Below are 21,191 nucleotides of genomic sequence, written 5' to 3'. Positions count from 1 at the left end.
GAGTAACATCCCTCCAGCTCATGTGTACGCTGAGGCTGTTTTCACAGGGCTAGGGGAGGCAAAGTCATAAAGCTAGATGGGTTCTGGTTCAACAATAAAACATTCTCTCCAGCACCCAGCTCAGTTTGCAAGGTTGTGTCTCTCAGCCATCATTGTGAAAGAGTCCTAAAGTGAATTCTTTGGCTTAAATTAGCCTAAAAGATCTAATTAAGTTCACCGTCTCCTGTGTTTACTATTCAAAACTTCCCTCTTCAGCCTCTCCTCTGTCATTTGGAGCACTTTTGCAGCATTTTAAACCTCTCAAATATGCCACACTTCTGATATTTCAGATTCCTCCAGTGAGATGGGGAGGACAGTTTAAAAAAAATTTAAAATAGGAACAGAAAGAAAAATACCCTTTGAATTTCTGAAATAATCGATAAAAAGCAATTAAACAACAGAAGATCACCAGGTCTTCCACTGCATTTCATTAACAGAATAGTGCTTCTGAAAGCTACCCAGAAACAGGAAAACTTGAGAGGCTGCTGAATACGAAATGGTGTGTTGTACATTCCCAGGTGAGAATTTTGATAGGGAAGAATGCTAAGTTGTATTGGGTAAGGAGGATAATGTTGGAGAGGTCAAGCTCAGGTACAGTGAGAGTACATTTTAAAATCTGCTTGTCCTTTTAAATGGTGAAGAAGGAGAAAGGGCAAAGCTAAAGGAGAATTAATTTTTTTTAAAAGTAAAAATAAAGTAATTCAAGAAAAAAAAACAACAGCAGGAAAGAGGACATTTGGATAGCTTGTTGGCAAGAGACCCAGGACAGAGCAAGAGGAAAGGTGGAGAATTCAAAGGGGAACCTTCTTAACACTCACTTGGAGCTCACTAAGTGGGAGGAGAAACAAACCAGTAATATCAGGACAGGAGCCATGCTAGCCTATATAAGCCAGTGGGACATTTTCTTTTTCTCTACTTTCCTTCTGGCCTAACCAGCAAACCTACAGCTACTCCTGAGCTCATCTGAGAGGTAAGAGCACCCTGTTCTTTCCTTTTAATGCACCCTGTTACTGACTTACTCGGGTCTTTCCCTCAAAACACCTGGCAAAGAGCATTTGAGCAGTCCTGCCGAAGGAGAGCAGCTGAGGCTCAGGAGGAGCACAAGAATATCGGTTATCAAGAAGCTTCTAACAGGGTGGGGATTTATTCGTACAGCTTAGCCCAGGTGGCTGAACCTTGGAGGAAAAAGAGAAAAGAAAGAAATTTTAAAAAAGAAGAAATAACCAGAACTCTTTAACATTTCCTATTACTGCCTTTCCATTCTGCCAAATGTAAATGCCCAGATAGTAATAATACACAGCTGATGTGATAGTGTCTCTGTATTTCTCTGTTCCAGAGAGACAGATCTCTGAAACTTGAATTGCATGTGAACTTAATGAATATTTGAATCTGAGGGGTAAGCTTTCTTTTGAACTAATACTTTGAAATACATCTTCTATGTGAGAAACTGAACCATTTTTTTCCAGTGAGGGTCAAGTGCATTATAATCTGTTTCAAGGACTGTGCTTGTGCTTGTGTGTGTTCCTATGCCTAACACAATATTAATCCAGCTTTGCTACGCTCTGGTAACATTACACGGGCTGTGCTGGATTTAGAGCTGCTGGGAGTCTGGCCCTTTCCTCCTATTGTACTTGGATGCAGGAATTCCTCTAAAAGCAGGCTGCACACAGAGCTTGGCTGCCTGCAGACCTCTCAGCAACAATTCAGAGAATGCAAGATACAATGGCTGTGATTGTGCAGTAGTAGGTCCCCAGGTCCTTGGACAAACAAATACCTCACTATAAATTAAACCCTCAGAGAAACCTGAATTTTGGCAGGGAGAGAGGAAAATTCCAGAAAGAAGAGAAAGCACTAGACGACTTCGCTGCATTTTCACAGGTAAAAGCCCAATGTCCAGCTTGGAAGCTCCCTTTACCTGGGAGTAGTAATCAGCCAAATTAAAGACTCTGTCCCTCTCCCAGCTGCAAGCACAACACTGCTCTTACCATGCACAACACACAACGAACTGTGGCCAGGCTTGTCTGCTCCTCAGCAGGTGAATAAAGCAGTATTTGCAGGGCTGGGTGCTGCAGGAGTGCAGCCCCAGCATGGAGCCAGCTTTAACAAGGCATGACTGTGATGCCGTGGGTCTGGCGTGACCGGGAGGAAGTGTACACAAGTGGAAGGAAAATTGATTTAGGGAGACACGGGGTTGCATAACGTCAGTACTTTGCTACAGGACATTTATTAACTTTGAAAGGATGATTTAGAAAACACGGTAGATTAACATCTCGGCCCTGTGATGATTTCATCTTCATAAAAGACAAACATCTTTTGTTTTGTTTCATGGGAAGCTCTCACTTCTTATGAAAATGATTTTAAATAGCTTCTCTGCACTTACAGGACACTACAAATCACTTGCACTTGCACCACTGAGATGAAAACTTCATTCAGACTGGCTCTCCCTGGGTTCTGCTGCTGCTCCTGTATCTCACCAGTTACATACCAATACTGGGAGCTTGCACTGCAGGGCTGGAACACCTCTGTAGAGTTTATGTGAGACAAGGCAATGTTCTCCAAGCTGCCTGTCTCAGAACAGGACTTAAGTCTTTAAAAACACTTTTTTCCCTACAAATAGAAATCAATAATAATAAAGAAAATACCAATTCTCCTCCCCTCGAGAAGCCAAGCAGTCTGTTTCAGCAGAACACTCCTTTTGCTATTATTTCCATTTTCTTCCTTTGTGCACTAAGAAAAAACAACTCTTTCTGTGAAAACCATGTGTTTGCATAACTTCCACTGCAGGTCTTCAAAAGACCTGCTGCAGACCAGCACACATGACATTCCCATCAGAATATGTACACTTCAATCTACATTATTATTCAGACATCACTGTGTTAAAATTCTCAGAGCATATCCACAATTCTGAGATAAGACACCTTTTGTATTCTCTGCTCTTAAACCTTTTATCACCTACTCCCTGAAGCAACATAATGTGTTAACTAATCATTAATCTATGTATCTATATGGTAGGCACTGCTTTGTAAAATCACTAAAAATGCCTTAAAAAATTATGCTGGTGCCAGTTTCCAAGTGTTTCACTACTTCTTTATGCTCTTATTGGACAACTAAGTAGAAGTAGTGCAAGTCCTTCATACTTCATGTTGAAGATGAGACAAGATGAGACAGATCAGACAAGTCTCAGGGCTCTGGTGACAACAAAACCCCCTCACACAGGACACAGCCCCCACACAGTGCCAGGGATGGGATTCAGAGAGGTCATGGGACCAGTGGGGCTGGTTCTGAGTCTTTACTGTGCCATAAAGACTCCATCCAAAATCAAAGGTTTTCTTGGCCTACACCCATTTTCCACCTGGCTGGTCTGCAGATGAGAAGGTTGTTCAATAATGGCTTCATTCTCCCCTAGCATAAATAATCACAGTCTGATTTGGGTTGGAAGGCATCTTTAAAGATCATCCTGTTCCAACCCCCTGCCATGGGCAGGGACACCTTTCACTATCCCAGGTTGCTCCAAGACCTGTTCAACCTGGCCTTGGACATTTCCAGGGATGGGGCAGCCACAGCTGCTCTGGGCCATCTCTGACACGGCCTCACCATCCTGACATGGAATAATTTCTTCCTAATGTGTAATCTAACCCTGCCCTCTCTGAGTTTGAAGCCACTGCCCTTTGTCCTGTCACTCACCACATACTCTACTGAATGGATGAAGCTCCTGTGGCCCCTCTCTAGAGAGACCTGCCGCTAGACCAAATGGGACTGCCAGAGGGTTTCAAATGGATGAGCTTTAAAGGTCCCTTCCAGTACAAAGTATTCTATGATTCTATGACATAATGAACATGAATTTGGGCAGCACTGCTGGACGGAAGGTAACCACGATCACCCCTCAGCCTCTGTGACTCTGAATACTCTGGTACACTGGGTATTCATTGAGTGTGAAGTTCAAGACAGGTTAGTGCAAGTGACTCACCAGGTCACCTGGTCTTTTTGCCGTGCCAGCTGAAGTGAGCTGGCTTCATTTCTGCCTGTGGAAACACAGAACAGAGGAGCACTGCCAGCTCACACTTGCCTTTATATGGCAAAGCAATATATCAATTTTTTGGTGAATTCAGGCCCTCAGCTTCACTCATTTTTATCTCCGCTGTACAAGTGGATGGGACAGTGACTCCAGTACTTCAAATGCACATTACACCTTGTTCTGCAGACTCCTGAATGCAAACAGCTCCTCAGCATGCAGGGAAACTCAGAGGGCATGCCAGCACGGGTCTCACAGCATTGCTCTGCAGGGCAGCAGCACTTCATTTTATGGGCTAGCAATAGGGAAAGCCCAAGCTGCATAGAGATGAAGACCCTCTAAAAGAAAAATGTAAATGCACTTTCACCAAATGGAGAGAGCATTTATCTTGGCTGGAAATTTTGGTTTAACTGAAAGTGCATTCAACTCACTTATTCCAGAATAAAGTATGAAAAAAGTGAAGGTTGAGGAATTAAGGTAATGAATTATAACAAACTCAAAAAAAGTCTTCCTGTATCAAGACACCATCCCTAACACCACTCTTTCCTCCTTTTCTTTTCTTCCTTAGTCTTTTTATTCCAGGTCCTCACCTTTGTGTCCAACACAAAGCCAAACTCAATACTTTTCTGTATATATTGGTCCTGTCATCAGCTTCTCATATAGAACCTATCCTTTTATTAGCTGGACTCTTCCAGAATATAGAAAACGTCCATTTATTTGTGCAAATATTTGTTATTATTTGTGCTTCCTGAAAGGTCATCACCATCCCTCCAGTACTAAAAGAGTGAGAGACTGGCCAGGATTAATCCATGGTGCATTAACCAGGCATTCCCCTACACAGACTCAGAGCTGCTTGACCACACTGGAGGGTCTGGAATTGCAATGCCCAGGGTGAAGCAGCTTAAGTACTCAGCACCTGTGTTTCTGAACTATGGGTTCTCTCCTCCAGCTTTTAGTAATTTTGAGTGAGTCAGAACTAACACAAGACCTGTGTCTGTATCATCCTATTTAGACTATCAGCTCCCAATATGATTTCATTACATTTTGCACAAGCTGCTACTCACCAGTGAGGCCTGAAGCACCACTGGTTCTGTATTCACACAACACACATTGTCTGGTTTTTGCTCGATAATTACCAAGAACCAGTTCAGGAAACAGAGCATGCTCCAGGAGCAGGGGTTTTTATTTATTTGCTGACTTTATATTCAGAATTGGCTCTTTGACAAACAATGGATTTGCTATAGGCACTGTTTCTTACTGTTAGCTGTAAGCCTCTGATGCCTGAATAATCCTGCCTAGGCTGTATGAGGTGCCAAAGGTTATTCCAGCAGCTCCTTATGCAAAGGGTGTATGTCCCAAAAGGGACTCCATCTCCCATTTCTGCACCCCAAACCCTAATTTAGGTCTAAACACCTTTGCTGGGCCTATAACAGTCCCCTACCTTATTTTTGCTTTTTATAGCACCTGCTGAATTTAATAAGTGTATTTTCATTAGTCTTTGAGGGTTTCTTACTACAGCTTTCAACATATGGTCCCCAATATTTTCTCAGCAGAGAAGAAAGCAACATGACTAAGGCAGAGTGTTAAGAAAGAACTGTGAATTTGGGCATCAAACTCTTGAGTCACTGCTGGGTGCTTCTAAAGATTGGTCAGCTTAAAGTGCTGTTCAAATGAGAAAAAGGAATGTATGAATGCATGTAACTAATGGAATAAGGCACCATGGACAACCCCAGGCTAAGGCTGTGCTCAGGAGAAAGGTTGAACTGATCCCAATAGCTGATTATGAAACTGAATTTGGGTACCTATTATTGATGGCAGATGGATAAATTGAAACTGGAAATACGGGTTAAGCAGCAGAAGCTTAATAAATGAAACATCTCCTTGTAACTGCATGGAAGTCTGGGAGGACAGGGCACATGAAGAGGGAATGTGCTCATAGAGACAAAAGAATCGGAAGTTCAGAGTAAGGATTTTCCTCTTTCTGGTTCCAGAGTAATACAGGGTGAGCAGTTATGTGGTAAAGAGAATGAACAGGGACCAGAAAGAGGCATTGTAATGAATTCTTATTTTTTTCCCTTGAATTTTACCACAGGTTCAGAACTTCAACATGGAAAACTGTGTTGATGTCAAGATAGAAACCAAGGAAGAAAGAATGTCAATGAAGCAGAATCCACTGAGCACAGGTGGGAAGAGTTTCTGCAGAGCTGTGGGCTACCTCACTGGAGACATGAAGGATTTTGGAACCTGGCTGAAAGGTAAACCTACTTCACTGTGACTAATGACAGTGGGTTCCAAATAAAAAGTACATCAAAGGAGTAATAACTAACTTCTCAGTGATGTGATTCAAGTCAGAATAGTACAGAAACTATCTCTATCCTGATTTATGTCTGTTTTGTAGGGGGGAAAAATCAGCTTTGTGCAGAGACCCACACACTGTTTAAATCTTGGGGATGTCTGAGATGACATTTACCTCCCATCATGCCATGTACAAAGTGAATTTAGTCCCACAGAACATAGCCCTGGATGGTTATTCTGTACTCTGCCATTCCTCTTAACACTCCATGTCCTTTCAGCTGAGCAGTTGCTGTCAAGCCTAGTGCCACTGTGAAGTTAAATTACACATAGGTAGGTGTGTTTGGTCCCTGTAATAAATCAGCAGTGGGATACACACACGATTTGCCATCTGAGCCACAGACATCATAAATTAGCTGGTTCATATGAATCTGATCCAGGGTACTTTATAACACAGAGTTCTGGCAGCCTCACTGTTCATCTCAGTTTTCCAGCTGTAAGACTTCAGTGTAGACCATAATAAATCCCTGTCAGGTTTTACAGTCTTGTTGATTCATTGCTTCAGTCGTGGTGCCAAGTCCCACTGCCAAAACTCTTCTGAGTTTCAAAAATACATCCCAAATCAGTACCATCTGCAGACTTTAGGGGGCTTGTTTTATTACTGAATTTAATCTTTTCCAGACAAACCTCTCATGATCCAGTTCCTTGACTGGGTGCTGCGTGGGATATCCCAGGTGATGTTTGTCAACAATCCCCTCAGTGGACTGGTCATTTTGGTTGGCCTCCTGATGCAGAACCCATGGTGGGCACTCACTGGATGTGTGGCAACAGTCGTCTCAACTTTAACAGCACTTATTCTGGGTCAGGACAGGTAAGTCCATCCTGTTCCACCTCAGGTGGCCACTTCTGTGCTGATTTATGTGTTAGATGTGTGATGTGGATGAGAAGCTCAAATTTAGTGGGAGGTGTCCCTGCCCATGGCATAGGGTTGGAACAAGGTGGTCTTTATGGTTCTCTCCAACCCAAACCTTCCATGATTGTGTCATCCAGCCTTGACTGGGCATGTATCTGGTCTGGTAGGACCAGACAGGTCCTCCCAGCAGCTGCACCTGGTGCAGAGGGGCACAGAACAAACCTGCAGAAGGGGGAGGTGCTAAGCCAAGCGTGCAAAATCAAATGTCAGTGGATGAGTTCCTGTCCACCCCATGAGCAGGTCATCTCCAAACAGAGTTACAACTGTGGCGAGGGGAGGGCTGATGTGAGCAAAGCATCCTCAGGGGACATGACTTCAAGACAGCTGTTCCTCCACACAGATCAGCCATAGCAGCAGGCCTGTATGGATACAACGGGGTCCTGGTGGGATTGCTGATGGCTGTCTTCTCTGTTGATGGAGACTACAACTGGTGGCTCCTCCTGCCAGTGGCACTGGTGTCCATGACCTGGTAAGTCAGATGGCTCCTCTGCTTCTCCTTCCAGCCCCAGAGTCCCCTCATCTAAGACTGAGCTGTTGTGTTTCTAAGCAGACAGCAGTGGAAAGGGAACACAGCTAACACCTATGTACTGTTAAATCTGCATTGTTATTTACACTTTTAAGCGCAGATGTAATCCAGAAACAAATAAAAAAGCCCGCATAATCACAAATAATCCCAGTGAAGAAAACAAAAATCAGTGGCTGATCATATGTAATTCAATATTCTGAATGTGACTCATATTGCTGTGATGCATCAATTCATTTCTGTTTCAAGAAGAACATTATTTTCACCATTTCCTACCATCATCAACCACAAGTGTTTCATCTATTTAAGGCACCATATAAAAATGTCATGAAAATTTACTTCTCCAAGCACAGAAGCTGTTCAGTGGTCCCAAGACACGATGGTTGACACTAATCAAAACAAACAACTAATAATATTTTACTCTATATATATGACACTATAATCCGCTAGGTATTTGGCCAGCAAAAAAATTTGAAACCTGGTCTTTGACCCAAAATGTCTAGCTGCAAGATTGCTAAAACCACACATGTAATTTGTCTGCCTGAAGTTCATGTAGTGTTACAGTGACTTTGATGTCAGCTTTTACTGCTGATGCACAAGCCTGAACAGGGGCACACAGCCACACTCACGGTTCATAGTTCAATCAGACCCAGTGTGGGTATTGTGGTCTCAGTCCACTCCAGGTGCTAAAAAGAAAAGGTAAACTTTTCTGGGATTGAGCTGGGAAATAACTCCACTAAAGCACTGGATCCTGTCTCATTCATGCTCATCAAATTCACCATACATACTAGCATAACATAACAGGAATCTGTACATTGATAATTGCCTTTGGAGGGGTAGGAAATGTATGGAGTGACCCTTTCTTGGCTCTAATCTGATGAGAAAGATGGAGGCAATTAAACAGATTGAAGGAGGACAGGGTTGTTTGTTTTGGTTTGGTTTGATTTGGCTTTTTTGTTTATTTTAAGTAGACCAAATTTTTTGCAGCTGGGTTTATGGTTGGATATGGTTCTGATGTGATTTTTGCCTACCTGACAAGCTTCTAGTGAGACCAATTTGTTCTTCTTTCAGCCCTATTTTCACCAGTGCTCTAAGTGCAGTTTTCTCTAAGTGGGACCTGCCTGTTCTCACCTTGCCTTTCAACTTGGCCTTGACCCTCTATCTGGCTGCTTCAGGACCACACAACCTCTTCTTCCCCACAACTGTCATTCACCCTGCAACGGCAACACCGAACATCACCTGGTCGGATGCTGAAATCACAATGGTAGGATGGCTTAAGGGTAACAGGCTCCTTCATTTACAATTAAAAACACTACAGAAATTTATTACCTTCCTTTATAAATTCCTATGGTTTGGGTTGGATGGGACCTTAAATGGCCATTTAGTGCCACCCTCTGCAATGGCAGGGACACTTTCCATTATGCCAGGTTGCTCCAAGCCCCGTTCAACCTTGCCTTGGACACTTCCAGGGATCCAGGGGCATTCACAGCTGCTCTGGGAAACCTGTGCCAGGGCCTCACCACCCTCACAGCCAGGAATTGTTCCCAACATCCCATCTCTCTCTGCCCCCTGGCAGTGGGAAGCCATTCCCTGTGTCCTGTCCCTCCATGCCTTGTCCCAAGTGCCTCTCCAGCTCTCCCAGTGCCCCTTTAGACCCTGGCAGGGGCTCTGAGGTCTCCCTGGAGCTGTCTCTTGTGCAGGTGAACACCCCCAGCTCTTCCAGGCTGCCTCCAGAGCAGAGGGGCTGCAGCCCTGGGAGCATCTCCGTGGCCTCCTCTGGGCTGGCTCCAATTAGGTCCACCTCCCATGTTACTGCATTATGGCCTGGCAGTACAAAATTTGATTTATAAGAGAACTATTATCCAAAATATAAGAGTTTATTCTAGGAATGTACATTGTTGATGGCTTGAAAATTATAATCTTTTCATGTTCAGTTGGATCCAAGTGTATAGATTATAATCTTCAAACACTGTCTTGAATCTAATTACCAATTTCTGTTTCTATGCATATACTGATCATCTCCCCATAGCTAAGGTTGCGCTGAGAATTACAGTTAACTCACAGGGTAATTTTCAATTTTTCAGATACAGGCTATTTATAAAATTGCATTTATCTGATTAGAGATGAGCAAGCAGATATTACTGTGGCAGAATGGTTAAAAACTTGGGCACAGGTACACATTCACATATTTTTAACTTATACTCAAGTGGGACCTTTCCAAAGGAACATTTTATTCTCCTGGATTACACCATAAACAATACAAATACCAGATTAGCTACTTTCTCGTAAGGCTCAGCTGATTGTTTTAAGGGGTTCCCAAGGAGTGATTAAGAAAAGGAAGTTAATCGACACTAAATAGAAACACACGAGTGACATTTCTCAAAGAACATTTACTGTGGCACATAGTTTTATGGGGACTGGATATGGAAAAGTGCCTGAAAACCATCTCTAAGCTGTGATCAAGCTGGGCTCTGTCCCACCAGTCCACCAACTCTTGCTCATATTTCTAGTGAATCCCCTAGGAACCATCCCCACTCTTCTGTAAAAATGGTCAAGTCAGCAGCATATGCAAAGAGAATGATTAAACCCTTGCACAAAATCTTTTAAATCTCTGATCTTAGAGCAAAAACCTGGCAGAGGAGCTCAGGTCTAGGGAACAAGCCATGACTCATTTTCATTGAAGGTGAAACCCTGTGGAAATGCCCTGCTGTCTCCTGAGACGTGTCCAAATGTTCCACTTAGAAAGAGAGACTGCATCCAACAAATGCCAAACATGGGCCTGGCCAAGAAAAAATTGTTTAAAAACAAACAAAAAAAAGTTACAAGGCTGATAACAAATTGTCTTGTTTGGGTTTTCTTTGTTGGTTTTTTTTTTTTTAATTTCTACAGCTCCTGCGATCTATTCCAGTCGGTGTGGGCCAGGTTTATGGTTGTGACAATCCCTGGACCGGGGGAATTTTCCTGATTGGTTTATTTATCTCCTCTCCACTCATTTGTGTCCACACAGTGATCGGTTCAGCAGTGGGAATGCTAGCAGGTAATGATTTGGCTTGTGCCACAGATTTATGTAAAAGCATGGAGAATAAAACAGGAACTACAATAAGGGAAGCACTTAAAGTCACAAGTATTTCACCCACTGGAGAATGGCTGCTTGGAAACAAAATATACTCAGATTTCTGTTGTAAGAATTCTTTTGATTGACTTCCCCATTCTCTTACCTTGTTTTATGACAGTGGAAACCTTCAGAAGAAAGATGTGTTTGTTGTGCTGAGATTAATTTTTACCACAAAATGCTTAATTTCTGGGTGTATCCTGGTGGGTTTAGGGGCAGATCAATGAAAGTCACAGCCATCAGCCTGAATGTGCAGGCCACAGGGATACATTTAGGGTTCATGTATAGGCCCATTCACTCATGTGTGTTCTGTTGAAATCAAACCACCAAATTCAGCTCAGCAGCAACAGGAAAATCCTGCCACAACTCCCTTAGACCAGAGCAACATGACTACAAACAGCTCCATGTACAAATGCTGGCTAGAACCTTTGAAAATCTGGACTCATGCCTCTCCTCCATAGTTTTTACCTCTCTGGCCAAGGAATGACACATCTCTGACTTTATTTTCCAGGGCTGAGCTTAGCAACGCCGTTTAACCAAATCTACTTGGGCCTGTGGGGCTACAACAGCTGCCTGTCCTGCGCTGCCATCGGGGGCATGTTCTTGGCTCTCACCTGGCAGACACACCTCCTGGCCATGGCCTGTGGTAGGTACCTGGCAGGTTTCCACCTCCCCTTGAAGTGAGACAGGATGCCTTTGCAGCAGAGGTGGGCTGGAGCCAGATGGGCAGGCAGGCAGATGGATGTAGGTGAGGCTGACGAGTGCTGGAGCTGGGTGTTGGAGCCACGGCCTTAACACATCCTGTGCTTTCACTTTTGGCCAAGAGATGTGTTTAAAGCAAGAGCTGTGATCAGTGGACACATGTTAACTGAGGTCTTTGAAATCAGATGCTTTGTTTTGAACCATTAATTGTGTTTGTTCGCTCACTGCTGGATGAATCATGTTGGTTTTTTTCCAGCCATAGATACCAGCTCAAATTCCTTCTTTGAAGGAGGACATGCCTAATCTTTGAGAAGAATGGAGCTCTACTGTAGTTAGGCAGCACACATTCCCCATTCTCTTTAAATGGATCAAAGGCATGAGCTGGGCAACACAGTAGGATTGAAGAATTATTTATAAGGCAATTCCATATGAAATTTCACTATCGGAGCGAGCTGGGAGTGAAACTGTTGCTCACTCAGTGCTCGTATAAGAAAGATTTAGCTCTGTATGTCATTGACCCTCCTTCAAGCCCTGGAGGCAGGACAGATGAGGGTGGAAGGGTTATTTTCCTATTTAACTCCATATCAAGCTACATACTTTCCATGTCATTTTTCAAAAGCATGTTATACCATAGCACATTTTTCATCACTCTAGTTTTGTTTGTTTGTTTCTTTGGTTGGTTGGTTGGTTAGTTGGTTGGTTGGTTGTTTTGCCCCTTGGATAAGCTCCAGGTTGCAGGGGACACAGGAAGGGGTTTAGCAGGGTATTGTCCAAACAGGGTCATAATCATTGGTTGAGATACCCAAGGCAGAAGGAGGGATGTTTGTAATTGTTGTTCTACTCCATGAGCAACTGAACTCACCAGGAACTGTCCTTGTTTTTCACAGCACTCTTCAGTGCCTACCTGGGAGCCGCAGTGACCCACATGTTGTCTGTGGTAAGCAGTGTATCAGCTAAGGGCTGATTTCCAACACTGAATTTCCCTGGCTTGTCAGACAAAACACCAAGACATGGAGGAAAATTCAGCCATAGGCAGAAGTGGTCTGGGAGAGGGGTTACTATCTGCTGAGGGGGTTGGTGTGATTCCCACTGGAACAGGTGACTTGGAATCATCACTTACCACTTTCCACCCTAGTTTGCATGAACTCCCACAGCTCAGCTCTAGAAACTCAGGGGACCACAGAATCATGGAAAGGTATGGGTTGAAAGGCACCTCATCCAATTCCACCCCCTGCCATGGGCAGGGACACCTTCCACTATCCCAGGTTGCTGCAAGCCCCATCCAGCCTTGCCTTGGACGCTTCCAGGGATCTAGGGGCAGCCACAGCTTCTCTGGGCAACCTGTGCCAGGGCCTCACCACCCTCATAGGGAAGAATTTCTTCCCCATATCCCATCTATCCCTGCCCTCTGTCAGAGGAAAGCCATTGCCCTTATCCTATCTAGGCCCTTTCCCAAAGTCCCTCTCCAGCTCTCCTGGAGCTGGTTTAGGCAGCAGTAGGCTGCTAGAACATCTCTCCACTATCAGATATTTACCTCATGCCTGAAGCAATTGGAAAAAGGGCCCTGCATGTGTGTAAAGAAACATTAAATTTAGTTTAACTTCTTTTCTCAGTTGCCAAAAGTCAGTCAGTACAATGGCCCAGGGAAAAGCTGAAGGTTTCTGGTATCCACTCTCCTGTCTCACTGCCACCTCTCCTACCTCATGTCCACCCAATAAACCTTTGCCATGGCAGATGCACAAAGGGCAGGCAGCCCGCTCACCAGAGCTGGTAGATGTTGCAGGCTAATACAAAATGTCAAGACCTCATAAAGAAACCCAGCCTCCCTAAGGAAAGACTCAATGCAAAACTGAGTCTAGACTTCCTCCAGAAACCTTGTTCCAAGGTGGCTGTCTCTGAGCATTACTCTAACAAAAAAAAAAAAAAAAAAAAAAAAAAAATTTGTTTGTTTTGTTGGTTTGGTTTTTTTTTCGCAGTTTGGGGTGCCATCAGGAACCTGGTCTTTTTGCTTGTCTGCACTGACTTTCCTGCTAATGACCACAAACAGATCTGCAATCTTCAAGCTGCCACTCTCCAAAGTCACCTACCCAGAAGCCAACCGAGCTTATTATCTGATGATGAAGAAACATGAGAGGTCTTGCTGTGAGGCATAGAAGAGAGAAACTGCAGATTTTAAGGCAAGAGCACAAGATGTTTGCCCAACAGACCATGATTTTTGTGCTACAATGTCCAACACCACCTTCTGCGTGGAGAGACTTCTCCCACCACATCTGTTTGTTCCATTAAGAAGATTTCTATTAGGTAGGACTGTACTGTCCTGGAAGGACCTTTCCCGAGATCAACCTGTTATGATTTTAAAGCACATATATCTGAAAAGAAACTTGAATTATAGGCAATGGGAAAATTACTTATAAGCTGAAAAGGAAAATCTCTCTCTGAAATTGAAGACACCAAAATCAAACATAAAGAAATAAACAGCGTCTTTCAGCATATGAGGGGACTTCAAATTAATGTCTAAACAGCTTATGACAGCAATAGGAGGCATCTTATAGAGTTTCATTGTAGCAGAGAAATGGAATAAAGAGCACTCTTTGCCAAGTAGAAAATAGGCTTTGAAGTATTCCACCTGGAGGACTTCTCAAACCCCGTGGAGAGAGATGTTCCTTAGCAATCAACAAACATAAGATGGACATGATTTTTGTGATTTTTGTGTTAATCTCATGATTTCTTTTAATACTTGAATTTGGTGGTGGGTTAGCAAAGGAGAGGACAACAAGGAAGTAATTGCTTTCTCTTTCCTGTGCGATAAAACAGCTGTGTTCAGTCAATGCACAAATAGAACTAATTTGAGCTTATCTTTTTAACTTCTCTCCCTACACTATCCTCAGCCCATGAATATCAAACAACAAAATGCTGCACTCTCCCATCCTGCTGCCAAAGCTCAGGGGGGACCTTCTGGCTCTGCACAATTCCCTGACAGGAGGGGACAGCCAGAGGGTCAGGCTCTGCTCCCAGGGAACAGGGACAGGAGGAGAGAGAACGATCTCAAGCTGTGACAGAGTAGATTTAAATTGGATATTGGGGATAATAACTTTTTGTAGAAAGGGTTATCAAGCCTTGAAACAGGCTGTTGGGGCAGTGGTAATGTCCCCATCCCTGGAGGGTTTTAAAGGCCTTGTGGATGTGGCACATGGGGACATGGGTTAATGGTGGCCTTGGCAGCAGTTCTGTGATTCTGTGAAGCAGCTGCTCTGCTGTTTCTCTCTACCCCACAGTGGGAAGGGGACGTTTGAGGACCAGTCCAGCTGAGCTCTGCAGGACACCAGCCATGTACCACCTCTGCACAGGCTCCCAGGGTGTGCAGGCAGGGAAGAGGGAAGCTAGTCTTGCACCCAGCAGTGTGAATCACCTCAACAGGCATTAACCCAGCACCTTTCTACTGGCTCACTGACATACTTTGTCTCATGGGGAAGCTCATATCTTCACCAAAAACATTCCAGGTGCCCAGGTCCTTCAGCTGACAGGAGCCTACATGCATTGATGTCACACCAGGAAAAGCAAATCAAAACCTCTTTTTCTTGTAGCAGATGAAATAAAATCTAGCATGATTTTTGAGTTTGGGAAGGGGGGAAAACCCCAAACCATGTATTTTTGCAAACATCACAAAGACCTGAGTGTAAAATATTTGTGATGAACTGTTGGCAGTATCTTCTGGTGAAGTTTTAGGTTTTCAGATGTTCAACAGTATTTCTGTATGACTGATACTCACTTGTAAAATGTAGCATTTCCATGATTTACTTAATAAATATCTGCATAATATTCTGTGGAGTCAATTTCTGAAACAAATGTTCATACTTTTTTGAGTTTGGTATAAGTTTCTCTCTCTTTATTATCATTAAGTACTTCCAAAGTTAGGTTACCTCTTAAACAAGTAGTGTAGAAGACATTGGAAAATAAAATTTTTAAATCAGTGTGTAGGATGCAAAGGAAACTTTTAAATTCTGCTCTTTGTGCTTATCACAGAATCATAGAATCACAAAATTGTTTGGCTTAAAGGATCCTTTTTCCACTCCCCATGCCATGGGCAGGAGCACTTTGCACTAGCCCAGGCTGCTCAGGACCTGTCCAGTCTGGCTTGAGCACTTCCAAGGATACAGGGGCAACCACAGCTACTCTGGACACCCTGTGCCAGGGCCTCACCACCCTCATAGCCAGGAATTCCTTCCCAATACCCCATCTAACCCTGTCCTCTGGCAGTGTAAAGCTATTCCCCTGTCCTGTCACCCAAGACTTAGCCAAAATGCTCCTCTAACTCTCTTGGAGCCTATTTAGGCACTCAAAGGAGCTCTAAGGTGAACAGCCCCAGCCCTCTCAGACCTTTGGCATTAAGCAGCATCAAACCTTCTTAAACCTGCATTAAACCTGCAAGTGCAAAGTCTGGTTCTGTACAGGAGGTGTGATCAGCCCAAGGCACAGCACTGGATCAAGAGAGCTCCAGTCAGAGCTACAAAAACCTCCTCAAGACCAGGCAGTGATTCATCCCCAGGGGAGCTGCTGGACAGGCCCCCAGACTGGGGTCAGATGAGGTCATGCTCTATCCAGAATATACCTGGAACAGGCACAGAGGGCCATGGAGATGCCCTGGAGTTTGGAGTTCCTCTGCTTTGGAGCCAGGCTGGGAGAGCTGGAGGTGTTCCCATGGAGAAGAGAAGGCTCCGGGGACATCTTTTTGCAGCCTCTCAGTACTTAAAGATCTCTTTAGGAAAAATGTGGACAAACATTTTATCAAAGCCCATTGCAATAGGAAAAGTGTTGATGGTTTTAAACTGAAAGAGGAATGATTCTGACCAGATAAAAGAAGAAAGTTTTCATGGGTAAGGTGGTGAGACACTGGCACAGGTTGCCCAGAGAAGTGGTAGATGCCCCATCCCTAGAAAAAGTCAAGTTGGACAGGTCTCTGAGCCACTTGGAGTACTGGAAGATGTCCCTGTTCATTGCAGGGGGTTGGACTGATGACCTCTAGGTGTCCAACAAAACCCAAACCATTCTCTGGTTCTATGACTTATCAAGCTGTCGTGTAAAAGGGCATTTTAGTGCCTGAACTGAGATCTCCCCACCCAGGACCATGAGTGCCCCAGAGAGGCAAATCTACAAAGGCTGCTTTCACCCTTCTGTCAAAATATGCACTCAAGCAAGAGAACACAATTTATGTCCAGTGTAAATCAGCAGATTTCCTCTGACTGGTGCTATTCCAGGCTGCTGTTGCTGAGCAACAGGGACATTTTGGCAGTACCATAAAGAAATCATACGCACAGAACTGAAAAACAACAAAAGATGAAGGCCATGTCCCAGCCATTTAGAAAGATTTTGCACATCATTCAGAATTAATTCTACATTTTACACTGTCCAGCAAATTTATTCTTTCCATCACCCCTCAGAAAATAACAACTATTTTGAAATTTGACATATAAGTCAGTCAGAACATGCATATTATGCTTTTTTCCATTATGGTTCAAAACATTGTCTTTGCTAACAGAACTAATTTGTCTTATTACTGAAACTAGTTTTTTTGGTTGTGTTTTTTGTTGTTTTTTTTTTTTGGGGGGGGGGGGATTTTTTGGGGTTTTTTTTGGTTTTGTTTGGTTTTGTTTTTGTCTTTACATCAAATAAACACTATTCAGATCACCCTTCTTTTTCAAGCACTCCTTTTTCACTGTTGTTTCTGATACACAGATGATATCAGACTCATAAGAAACACGCTGGGCAGAAATTTTAGGTTATTTTCCTGGACTACCTCCCTCCCAGTGCCAGCAAAGAGACGTCAATGTGTTTACAATTCTGATGAGAAACATATATATACATAAAATAAGTAAATACTATTTAAAATTCATTAACAGGAAAAATTATAAAAGCAAATAAACAAACAAAAACATAAATTAAAAAAAGTAAAGTTAAAAAACCCTAACAACTGGGAAACATCTGCCTGGAGACACATTTCATCCAAAAGTCTAACTCAAAGGAACTGCCTGACTGCCTCTTCCTGAGGTGCTCTCATCACTCATCATCTCATCAGATGATGTCTGATGTGCATAATTCTGCCCAAGACTTCCAGTTTCGTGTCAAGTGCTCAAATCTGGTGAAATGCAACAATGCAATGTCCTTTATCAGATCCTCCAGGACTGCTGCAGGTTCTGTTTGGTTTTACTGTGTCACACAGGAAATATAAACAGTATAAAGAATGCTGGTGTTGATAATTATCTAATCTTATGAATCTTGACACTAAGTGTGAAGGAATTGACACAGAATTTGGCCATAGCTGGGCATAATTCACTCAGTAAGAAAGATGTTACCCACAAGGAAGCAGGGCCATGCATTGAAAAGATTATTGCTTATTTCTTGATTGTTTCCCTCTCCCTCAAAGTGCAAGGACTGAATTGTTAGGTACAAATTAACACCTTTCTGAAGTTTGTCTTGCCATGGAAAACTACCTTCAGGTACTAAGGCCTATTTTGTTACCAGCAGCTGAGCTTTTTCCAGATTTGGAATGAGATGATGGAGCAGTATGATTCTCAAAGCAAACACACCTCAGTGACTTAGGGCAATCACTCTCCCTGTTCTCAGAGGCACAGATAGACCATGCCAATTAATTTCACATATATTGAAACAGAAGCTGTTTAAACAGGAGTTGCAGGCCTTAATATTTCAGGGATGGGGGTCAGAAGGATCATTTTACGTTCCCAAAGGTGCTTTAGTTGCCAAGGGGCTGTGAAGGTTAAATTGCTTACCTGGAGGCTGAGGCCCTCTGCTTGCTATTGCACTTCAGTGCATAGCAGAATCATAGAATAAGATTACAGAATGGTTAAGGTTGGAAAATATCATCAAGCTCTCGCCAGTACTGCCAAGGCCACCACTGACCCATGTCCCCAAGTTCCACATCCATACAGTTTTTAAATCCTTCCAGAGATGGGGACTCCACCACTGCTCTGGGCAGGACCAGCCAGGGCTGGACAATCCTTTCAATGAAGATTTTTTTCATTAATATTAAACCTAAACCTCCCCTGGTGCAACTTGAGGCTGTTTCCTCAAAGCAAAATTTAAAAAAAAAACCCTCATCTTCATAATGTTCACCATTTAGGTTGGAATATCACTAAGATCACTGGCATGAGGTTTCCCCCAACAAATTCAAACTCTTAGAAGGGAGCAAAAGAATCAATCCTGTGAACAAACAGAAGCACTTGTGAGGGAAAATACAGCCCAGTTGTACTTAGAACACTGGAGCAATTGATTCTATTTTTAGGACCAGTGATGTCATCGACAGTCATTTTTTGATTAAAATAAAACTACATATGTGCAGTTGCAAAAATGGGAGTTTAAATGCAAACTCTTTTTTAGAAAGTCTGTATTTTTTCCCTTTACCTCTCATGAAAATATGTAGATTAGAAGAAAATGGATAGAAGCCATGGTCTTAGGAAATCCCCTACAAAAAAACTACAAATCCCCTCACTTTAGATTAAACATTCTTGAATTGGTCATCAGTTTAATCGGATAAGGCTGAAATCAGTGGGAGGTTAAGGATCAGATTTGCTAATTAGAACACTTAGAGAAATAAATCTAGGAAAAGCGTGCCCCTGGAATGGTGCACTGGGAAAGAAAAGAAATAATTTTTTCAAATGGAATTTTCCAGTAAACAGTCCTGGTGCCTCAGTCACAAAGCAGTTACAAAACTCATTGCAGTGTATAGTTTTGGTGCGGGAGAGTGTGACACTCTGCAGGAAAGTGCAAGTCCAGAGGAGACCATGGAGATGCTCCCAGGGCTGCAGCCCCTCTGCTCTGGAACCAGCCTGGGAGAGCTGGGGGTGTTCACCTGCACAAGAGACGGCTCCAGGGAGACCTCAGAGTCCCTGCCAGGGCCTAAAGGGGCTCCAGGAGAGCTGGAGAGGCACTTGGGACAAGGCATGGAGGGACAGACTCAGGGAATGGCTTCCCACTGCCAGGGGGCACAGAGAGATGGGATATTGGGAACAATTCCTGGCTGTGAGGGTGGTGAGGCCCTGGAAAAGGATGCCCAGAGCAGCTATGGATGTCCCAACCTTGGAAGTGTTAAGGCCATAGGAGAATCCAGGATGATTTTCTCGCCCTCAATTCACTCCAGCTCATCACTTATCTCCAACTCACATTTCTCTAAACTGTGTGGGTGACTCAGCTCTGCCCACATACAAAATACCTTAAAACAAAAACTCTCCCTCCCCAGAGAGAGAAATGCCACTCAGCAGCAGGCATCCTGTGGTAGTGTCTTAGCAACCAGAGGCACCTCTGTGTAGCTTTTCTGCCAGGCACTTTGAGCAGTGAGAAAACTTGCTACATGAACAAAACAGTTTTCTCCACAGAATAAATCCCCTGGGGGATATTGAATTTCTGCTCTTTGCCCCAAAATACACCTCCTCTCTTTGGCTATCCCATCATGAATGGCTCTTTGAGCCTTCACTCCCTTTTCCATTTCCCCAATCCCTGTTGCTTGCAGTGCGTTGGTGGTGGTGCACATGATCACCAACCCCTCTGGGAAAGATTTCTGATTTCTCCACACCACTAAACATTTCAAATTCACTAATCCTTGACAGTCTTTAGCCCAAACACCCTCCAGTTTCTTCCAGAGCTTGTTCAGTGTCTCCTTGCACTCATGTTCCTTCACTGTCCATCTGCACTCACACATGAGCATCATCCTCACTGGAGTTCACTCCACCTCAACTGCCCTCAGCAGCTTCTTGGAAAGTATATACCATTCATTTCTCTCCTGAAAAAAACCTAAAGACACAGAATTCCATTTCTATGGGATGGAGAATGATAAAAATCATGTAAGCTGACAAAAGGCTCCACAGCTCCAGAGACTCACTGCATCCAGGTGCAGGATCAGCACCAAAGATCTGGGAAATCAACAAAACCATCACTGAGGCATTCAGAAAGGGCAAATTACATGTCATTGGACCACCTTTCAATCTCATGATACAGTAGACACTTGTAGATTACACTAATTAAACTGGGAAATACCAAAAAAGTGGATTCAAGAAAGAAAGGATCCACACAGCAGTGCAACAAAAGACCAAAACGTAATGGGATTTTACACAAGAGAGCACAAGAGCCAAAACATGAGTGATACAGCTTTGGGATGAATTAGCCATGTTACAGTTTCTTATTTTACTGAAACAAACCTGAATGCTGATTCAAGGCAGAGAGAGGAGATAGAATAGTTTTTAAAGGGCAAATTCCCCTAATAAACCAAATGAGAAACGTTTAACATAACCTCAAGGTGTGCTGGGGAGGTTTAGCCTGGATATTGTGAAAATTTTCTTCACAGAAGGGATGGTCAGGTACTGGAACAGGCCACTCAGGGCAGTGGTGGAATCTGCAGCCCTGAAAAATGTTCAAAAGGCGTGTGACACTTGGGGACATGGTTTAGTGGTGAATTCAGTGCTAATTAAGGTTAAGAATTGAACTCCATGATCTCAGAGTTCTTTTCCAGCCTTAATGAGTCTATGATTTT

The 21,191-nt window shown here is 43.4% G+C and overlaps 1 protein-coding gene and 1 long non-coding RNA gene across 3 annotated transcripts in view; one reads left to right on the top strand and one right to left on the bottom strand.

The window, feature by feature from the left end:
- Positions 1-2,415, bottom strand: part of LOC134564577 (uncharacterized) — a 102,078-nt gene extending 99,663 nt beyond the window's left edge. The window contains exon 1 of the long non-coding RNA XR_010083581.1: positions 2,025-2,415. This is a non-coding gene — a long non-coding RNA (uncharacterized LOC134564577). The remainder of the gene's footprint in view (positions 1-2,024) is intronic.
- Positions 856-15,472, top strand: SLC14A1 (solute carrier family 14 member 1 (Kidd blood group)). 2 transcript variants are annotated; one of them, XM_063423466.1, is made up of 10 exons: positions 921-1,009; positions 1,376-1,435; positions 6,144-6,306; positions 7,025-7,214; positions 7,657-7,785; positions 8,911-9,103; positions 10,729-10,876; positions 11,463-11,597; positions 12,541-12,590; positions 13,630-15,472. In XM_063423466.1, exons 3-10 carry the CDS (start codon positions 6,159-6,161, stop codon positions 13,804-13,806), a joined length of 1,170 nt encoding a protein of 389 aa, XP_063279536.1. In that variant the 5' UTR covers positions 921-1,009; positions 1,376-1,435; positions 6,144-6,158; the 3' UTR covers positions 13,807-15,472. The 2 variants fall into 2 exon arrangements, with proteins under 2 accessions (XP_063279535.1, XP_063279536.1); XM_063423465.1 differs by lacking the exon at positions 1,376-1,435 and having other exon boundaries at positions 856-1,009.
- Positions 15,473-21,191: the final 5,719 nt, after the last annotated feature.

This window comes from Prinia subflava, chromosome Z (genome assembly GCF_021018805.1).
Source record: "Prinia subflava isolate CZ2003 ecotype Zambia chromosome Z, Cam_Psub_1.2, whole genome shotgun sequence".
Lineage (NCBI taxonomy): Eukaryota > Metazoa > Chordata > Aves > Passeriformes > Cisticolidae > Prinia > Prinia subflava.
Note: the sequence above shows the minus strand (reverse complement) of the source record. Positions and strands in the feature narration are given on the sequence as shown.